At 48.0% G+C, this 7,801-nt stretch overlaps 2 protein-coding genes across 2 annotated transcripts in view; both read right to left on the reverse strand.

Moving 5' to 3' along the window:
- Positions 1 to 4,567, reverse strand: part of LOC142999426 (nuclear receptor coactivator 2-like) — a 44,696-nt gene extending 40,129 nt beyond the window's left edge. The window contains exon 1 of the mRNA XM_076148994.1: positions 4,373 to 4,567. The gene's annotated coding sequence lies outside the window, so the exon portion shown is untranslated. The remainder of the gene's footprint in view (positions 1 to 4,372) is intronic.
- Positions 4,568 to 5,298: 731 nt separating this feature from the next.
- Positions 5,299 to 7,481, reverse strand: lactb2 (lactamase, beta 2). The gene is made up of 7 exons (XM_076147289.1): positions 7,319 to 7,481; positions 7,045 to 7,205; positions 6,595 to 6,715; positions 6,302 to 6,480; positions 6,061 to 6,209; positions 5,882 to 5,969; positions 5,299 to 5,765 (listed from the first exon to the last, which is right to left on the reverse strand). Exons 1-7 carry the CDS (start codon positions 7,438 to 7,440, stop codon positions 5,725 to 5,727), a joined length of 861 nt encoding a protein of 286 aa, XP_076003404.1. The 5' UTR covers positions 7,441 to 7,481; the 3' UTR covers positions 5,299 to 5,724.
- Positions 7,482 to 7,801: the final 320 nt, after the last annotated feature.

Below are 7,801 nucleotides of genomic sequence, written 5' to 3' on the forward strand. Positions count from 1 at the left end.
GGAAGAAGAAGAAGAAGAAGAAGAAGAAGAAGACATGAGTGAAGCCGACGTGCTGAGCAGGACGACGGAGGACGGGAGAGTTCACGGACGAGACCATGGAGGACGCCGCAGAGACGCGACAGGAGGGGTCGAGACAGGTTGTGACAGGGCTGTGTGTGTGTGTGTGTGTGTGTGTGTGTGTGTGTGTGTGTGTGTGTGTGTGTGTGTGTGTGTGTGGGCGCGCGCGTGTATGTGTGTGTGCGTGCGTGTGCGTGTGTGTGTGTGTGTTGGTTAATGTGAGAGCTTTTGGTTTCAGGAGAATCAAGATCTGCAACACCTCTCCTCCCTGGGCTACGTGACAGGAAGCCAGGTGTCATGTTACTGTGTGTGTGTGTGTGTGTGTGTGTGTGTGTGTGTGTGTGTGTGTGTGTGTGTGTGTGTGTGTGTGTGTGTGTGTGTGTGTAGCTGATAAGTTGGTGGCAGTGACAACAGCCAGACAGACCAGAAGCAAAGACAGAGGAATACAAAGGCACGAACACCCACCCACCCACCAGCACAGACACACACACACACCAGCATACACACACACACACACAGAATCTCCGTGGGTCATAAACGTCCGGTTTTACGTTTTACAAGCGGGATACGGTTTGATGTGAGGCGGCGTCACAGCCGCTAAGCCGCGCAACAAATCACCATCAGACCTCCGCCTCCAGCTGAGCGTGATATCGACGCGGCCCTAAAGCCACGCTCAACCCGGCCGGCTTCCTGTGAAATAAACAAAAATAACCTGAAGCTTGAGGAAGTGGAGAGGCGACATCATCAACGACGTGGTCATGAATTATAGCGACACGTGGACGCCATGGTAACGGGCACAGGGATGATGCTGCTAAATGGATCCCTACCGCTGTCTTCAGAGCGGGCATGGCCTCCTGAACTACACACAGACGTGTTAGGTTGTTGTCTCTCAGGGCAACACAGTCTGACTCAAGATCGCACTGCAGAGACGCACAACCAGACGCACCTCTGACGTTTATCGTTGTCTTATAGTTTGAACAAAGTCACAGATTGCAGCTTGGAGTCTCACTTCACTGTCAGACTACACAGGGAATCGTTTGGAGTTTAAAAATAACCGTACATGTCCTCTGTGGCCCACGGCTTCAGTCCAGGGAAACCTTCCACAGAGAACTGCACAGTCAAGCATCTGCCCTTCCTCCTCCTCCTCCTCCTCTTCCTCCTCTTCCTTCTGCTGCTGCTGTTGTCATTGGCCGGCGCATTATTTGAGCCCTCACGTGGTTCTGTGAACTCCAGCCAGCCAGTAAGGATCCTTCACCGGGCACGCTGCCAAACGCTCAAGTTAAGATCTTGTTGTTAAGTACATTCCTGCACTCTTGCCGCAGCTCTATACGGTGAGTTTGGCATCGAAGCCGCTCTGTGTAGCGTGCGGCCGCTCCGACGGGCAAGACTGCTGGCCAACTTGGCCAAAATGAAGTGTTAGGAGGAACGAGACACCGACGCAGAGCGACGTTGCTGCCATTGTGCCGAAGGGTCTCGACACTCAAACCACAAAGAAACACCCTCAACCACTTAAGAGAACAAACAAGACTAAACAGAGCAGAGTTAAAGCTTCTGTTGTCTGTCCTCCGTCTGTCTCTGTCTCGCAAACAAACCCAAACGAGTTCTCAGAGAAGCGGGATAAAGCAGGAAACCTGCCGGCTCGCCGCGCGCGTTGTGTCGCAACCCTCAACAAAGTTCACTTTAGGGTGCAGAGGAGAGCAAATACGCTTAAAAAGAGCCAAAAACTCACGAGTCCAGTCCTGGAGAGATAACACATCCAGAAGAGTCACGTAAGCAAACCTACAGGGCCGAGCCTCAACGGCGACGCACCAGCAGTAAGAGCAAACACAGACAAACTCCTGAACCGACTCCTGACAAACGCACGTCTGACTGCCACACGCTGAGGTGCAGCGCCATGTTCGCCTTACCGTTACAACCTGATGCACTTATATATAAGTATAATCCTGAGGCGACAGAGGCGACAGTCAGTCAGTGTGTTTACATGCATGTTCTACATTCAGTGATGCTCTGATTAAGACGGTTGTGCGTCATGTGACCACCATCATTACATTTAAATCACTATATGCTTAATTAGAGTAACAGAACTAGATGATGCAATAGTAGTGTTATGTGATGTATTGTTAATTGCAATGTTACAATCACAGTAGATCAGCTTCACACGTCCTCACATCGCCTCAAACTCTAATAAGGAACACTTTTTGTTTATTCGCAGAGGCAGAATCCCCTTTTCTGTCTGACTTGCATTTTTCCCTTAATCACAGTAGAAATAAATAAAGGGCGTACAGGGGGTGGAGGGGTTGCTGCAGTTATCCCACTGGTCAACTATGACACAACGTTTGGATTTAATATTGAAAGAGGAGACTTTAAAGAGCTGCGTGAGAGTTCTATCATAGCCACGTTTATACTGTATATTAATATATGAATCCAAAATGGAAGCAGTGCCGTGGCAGACTTGCCTAAACATGACTCACATTCTTCAAGCACAGCTACTATTCTTTATTCTCCTGCTGCAGTAATTATACTTTGTTGGTAGATTTCTTCCAATAATAAGGGTCTAGAGACAAAAGGAGCAGGATTCATGCTCAGATAATGACACAGCCCTCTGCGCCGCTCCGCTCTCCTACCGGCTGGGTTTCGCTTTTAATCTTAAGTGTGTGCAGTGTGTGTCTACAAACAGTGAGTGACTTTATTTACTGTTGGCATGAGGTGGATCAGTGTCTATCCAAGGCTGTTTGAAGGTCAAGTTAGAAACATTAAGTGGGGGGAAAAGACCTCATGAAGTGATGAACTCTTCAAAACACAAGCAATAACTGGGTCTGCTTTGGTTTATAAAGTAGAAATAAACCCCTGCATTATTATAAAAATCGTAATATATGTAAATACTAAATGTGTAGTATCTTGTAGTAAATTGTGATGTGAAATATGAAATTATTAAATCATGACAGGCAGTTCAGTCTCTCTGCTTTATCTACTTTCTCTAGTATAAAAATATATACCGACTATAAAATGTTGAGGTGTAATTAATTAGTAATTATTTTATTGTAATCAAAGTGAGGGTATGAGTAACTAAAGCTGGCATCTGTTTCATTTTGATGTATTAAAAAGGGTGCGACACAAAATATAAACACTTGACATCCGGGTTACTTTAGATCACATGATACACAGACCATAATTCAGAACCAATCGATATCCCAACATGTTACAGAACAATTGCAGAACCAAAACCGTGCAGCCTTACGTTGTTTGCACATTTGCTTGGTTCTGTGACTCAAGTTAATAAAGGAAAGGATCTCTTGAGAATAAGATCATGTCTAGCTTGATGTGTTTGACTACTTCAAAACAAAATCAAAGAACAACACTCGGAAATCAGTTAGCAATCACCAAAGGAAACTATATCGAAACTTAATCAGTATAATCGAACAGCGATGAGCGATGAGTATTTTATTTTGAAAGGAATCACCGGAACTACTATATATAAACATAAGCTAACGCTACGTGACACTGAGAGTTGCTAGAGGAAGTCCGAATATCAACCGGGAATAACTGAACATTCCTGCTGCCGGGGCTCCAGATGTTCACACCGACATCAGACAAGAGTGAAACTATGTCACCGTGAAATGACACTTTGACAATGAGCGAGTGTGTGCGAGTGTGTGTGTAAGTGTGTGTCGCTTGCGTCTGTCTCTGCCACCTAAAGGAAGCCGCAGTTGTGTGCGGCGTTTATAAGGAAGAGGGGAGTTAACTCGGGACTGACGAGTTAAACAGCCGAGTCAGTCCCGAGTGGAGCAGTGGGACAGAAGCTCTCACACACTGGGGACCACATGGACACACACACACACACGCGCAAACACACTCACACACACACACATGAGCAGGTGTCCTCCTCTTGTCCCACCCGGGACTCGGGACGTGACAGCGGCTCAGCTGGTCCGCAGCTCGCGGTAGCTCATGAACGCGGCTCGGTACCGACAGACACCGAACAGTCACGACACCCGAGCCGAGCCGAGCCGAGCCTGCGTGTGTGTGCGTGTGTGTGTGCAGCCGCGAATAATTCCCTAATAAAGAGGCGGAAACACGGAGGTTCGCTCAGAACACAACATGCACCGTAAACAACCGTGAACACGCTCTAATTCCCCGAGTCCACTAACGTCACCTGATCCGGTACCGTCACGTAGTAACGTCAGAGGAACTGTAGCGGCGCGTATTAGGAGGAAAATACGCACAAAGTGTCACGGGCTCCGGTAACACTTCAGGGAATACGGTGAGTGTGATTGTGTCGGGCGGCTTTGAGTCGAGAGAATGACAGCAAACTTACCGGAGAGTTGAGCGCCCGTGGATGGGAAGGTGTCGGTCAGCGGGACGGAGCAGCGTCCAGAGCCGGAGCCGCCATGTTCCTGTGGCTCAGAGGCTCCGAGGCTGTTTATCTCTATCAGCACAGCCCCCACACCTCCACTCATCTCATTACCACACACACACACACACACACAGGCTCAGGCTCAGGCACAGGCACAGGCTCACACACGCACGCAGGCACGTACGCACACGCGCGCGCGCACACGCACACACACACACACACACAGCTCTTTGCCCCAGGCCCGCTGCACTTACAGACCCATAACTGTCTTCTTCTTCTTCTTCTGACAATTTGGAGGATCTTCACTTCATTAAACATATTTCCAAATAAAATCCACGGAGCTTCAGGCTTCATTCCTGTGTGCATCTGGACACAGATTTGAACCCTTGTGATGTCATAGAGGTCCCATCTCCCTCTGCAGCCACACAGGTGTGTGTGTGCAGTGTGTGTGCAGTGTGTGTCTGTCCCCATCAAAGACCTGCAGGGTGAATATCAGACCGACTTCAGTGTCTCCAACATTCCTTGGTGTCCTGAGTGAGATGATAGTGATTTACCAACACCGCCATCACCAACATTTACTGAGCCTCTTACAATCTATTTTTAACCCTTTGTTTGACGATGTTCAGCTCCTCTAGCAGAGGTTCACACACACACACACACACACGTTGAGTTATTGATTTTAAAGAGACCAGTGTTCAGTGACCTTTGCTTTGAACTTAAACAGTCTCCATCGGCTCTGCTGCACACTTTGATTAATGCAGTTGTTTACTATAAGAAGTGAGCACACACACACACACACACACACTGACCGCTCAGCAGAAAGTCACACTAGATCTCTCTTAGTTTAGATCACATCTGAGATTACTGATTAAAAACACAAAGTTCACTGAGGAGTCAAAGGTTCACTTTATAAACCATCTGAAGATCAATCACAGCCACATTACCATGAATTCAGATTACATTTTACTGGCCAAACTGTTCAAAAAGGTTACAAAGGAGCTAGAATAACAATAAAACATATTTTCCAGAAAGAGAAAAACACAAATGAGTGATTTATGATTTTTTCACATCAAAATTTAAGTAAGCTTCATGGAAATGTTCAGAATTGTTCATATTTTAATGTTTAACTCACTTTCAGATGGACTACTAAAGCTTCCAAATAAAAGTCTTGGTAGGTGCTGCCATCTAGTGACCAAAGCTAACAACAGCACTGCTTGTATAAAGTATATGTACAGGAGAGAAACAGACCATGAAGCATTTAAGATTGATCTTTTTGTTGATTTGATCGTCGTCACCATCCTGGTCAAACGGCATCACAGGTTACTTCTCCACTGGATCTGTGCAGAGTCCTTCACTGGGGAAACAAAGACGGAGCACTTTGACATGCACACTGCACACACACTCTGAACCTGCTTCTCTATCTAAACGTCCATAAACACTCAGCTTAGCGACGGTGTGTAGAGATCTCACCGGGTGTAATCTTCCCTTCTTTCTGTAGTTTCTGTAGGTGATGGACCAAGTTGACCTCAGCGGCGCCGTGCAGGTGTTCAGGCGTTTCCTGTCAGAGCGCCGGTGATTCACACAGGTCAGCTTTCACGTATCACACTCTACACATGGACAGGTTTTGGTGTGAGAGTTGTGCTCGGAACCTTATAGACGATCTTGACCAGCTGCATGGAGGAGAAAGGTCTTCCTGCTCCGACCCGGACGGCCTCCAGGATCTGCTCCTCTCGCTGGTTCCTGTGGCTGATGTACTGTCGGATTTTGCCGGCTGCATCCTGAACCACCGGGCCGTGACCTGCACACAGGAGCGTCTGAGTGTCGTGTCTTTGTCCTACTAAGTCTCCCTTTCAAACCGCTTCAGCCGCACGTGTTCCCCCACCCACTCACCGGGGTAGATGAGGTCGGCCCGGGAGTCCAGCAGGACGTTCAGGGATCTCATGTAGTCGTAGAGATCCTCAAACACGGCCGTGCCCTCGCCCAGGATGCAGTCGCCGGAGAAGATGGCGTGCTCCTCCTCCAGCAGCAGGGCCATGTGGTCGTCCGTGTGGCCCGGGGTGAACAGAACTCTGCGGGGAAGAACACAGGCGTGACGCTCAGAAGCTGGTGGTAGAGGATCCTCCATCTCTTCTTCTTCCTGTCTATCTGTTCACTCATTTGCTGGGAGAATAAAGGCGACTGACTTGAGTGTGGCGCCCTCTGTCTGCACGACGTCTCCGTCTTTCAGGTAACTGAAGCGTTTGTCTCCGGCAGTCTCCTGAGCCGGGTCGGGCCGAGGCAGTTTGCTGACTCGGACCTGAGAGCCTGCAGGAGACAAACAAACAAGCTGAAGTCCCAGAGAGCTTCAAGCCCCAGAGGAATAAAACCCCAGAGCCCCAGAGTGATGCTTGTAGGATCAGGTTGAATACCTGAGCGCTTCCAAAGTAAAGTTCCCAAGTAGCAAGAAACATTCCTGACATGGAAAAGGGGGAAAACCATCTTCTGCTCTCTTTTGGTGAACTTTTCCTCTTTACTCATTTTCTCCTTTTTTTACAATATCTAACAATAACAAGTAGTTCCATCACACACACAAACACACACATATACACACACATACACACACACACACACACACACACACAGAGAGAGCCCACCGGTGATGTCCCTCTGGATGTCCTCCACTCCGCCCGTGTGGTCCTGGTGCCAGTGTGTGACGATGATCTCCTGGATGCCGGTGTTGAACTCCTGCAGCGCCTGCTTCAGACTGCTGATGTACTCAGGCACAGAAGGCTCTCCAGCGTCGATCAGCACGCGCCTGACACACACACACACACACGCGCGCGCACACGCACACACATTTCAAATGATCGTATATTCTTTCATAACACAGGTGACGTCGTTGTGTTGTGCATGTAAGCCTGACGTCACCTCCGCCCGGTGCCGACCAGGTACGTGTTGGTCCCCTGCAGGGTCATCGGTCCCGGGTTACAGCCCAAAACCCGGACGACCCGAGCAGACAGCTGCTCTATCCGCGGCAGGATGGCGCTCATGTCTCCCAGGTTACAGTCACGGCCGGACTATGAACCAGGAAGTGCTGCGGAAACGACAATATGACTTCCGGCCGTAGTCCTTCAGAATAAAATATTATGTTTCACTAAATTGTCTTTTTGTTTGTTATTATACTCAACATGGCCCGTGTTTATGTCCCAGATTGGTATTTATCGTTTGATAGTTTTAAAAAGAAAATAGGCAGGTTCTCAAAGTCCCATACAATAATATTGTGACGTTTAAGACTTTTAATTTGGTATGTATTTCATAATGATTGACAGTTTGGTCCAGTTAAAACTACACGCCTTAACCCTAGGGAAAGTATTTTGTCAATTTGTGAAAAACATTTCTAATGCAATGTTA

This window comes from Genypterus blacodes, unplaced genomic scaffold, assembly GCF_046128005.1.
Source record: "Genypterus blacodes isolate CSIRO-AG114 ecotype Tasmania unplaced genomic scaffold, CSIRO-AGI_Gbla_v1 ptg000005l_1, whole genome shotgun sequence".
Lineage (NCBI taxonomy): Eukaryota > Metazoa > Chordata > Actinopteri > Ophidiiformes > Ophidiidae > Genypterus > Genypterus blacodes.

What these genes read in the sequence shown, in the direction of transcription:
- lactb2 (XM_076147289.1), bottom strand. Translation starts at nt 7,440, where the DNA reads ATGAGCGCCATCCTGCCGCGGATAGAGCAGCTGTCTGCTCGGGTCGTC. An exon ending in TGGTCAAGATCGTCTATAAG is followed by an intron (nt 5,970 to 6,060) that starts GTTCCGAGCACA and finishes GCGCTCTGACAG; the next exon opens with GAAACGCCTGAACACCTGCA. An exon ending in AGAAGGGAAGATTACACCCG is followed by an intron (nt 5,766 to 5,881) that starts GTGAGATCTCTA and finishes TTGTTTCCCCAG; the next exon opens with TGAAGGACTCTGCACAGATC.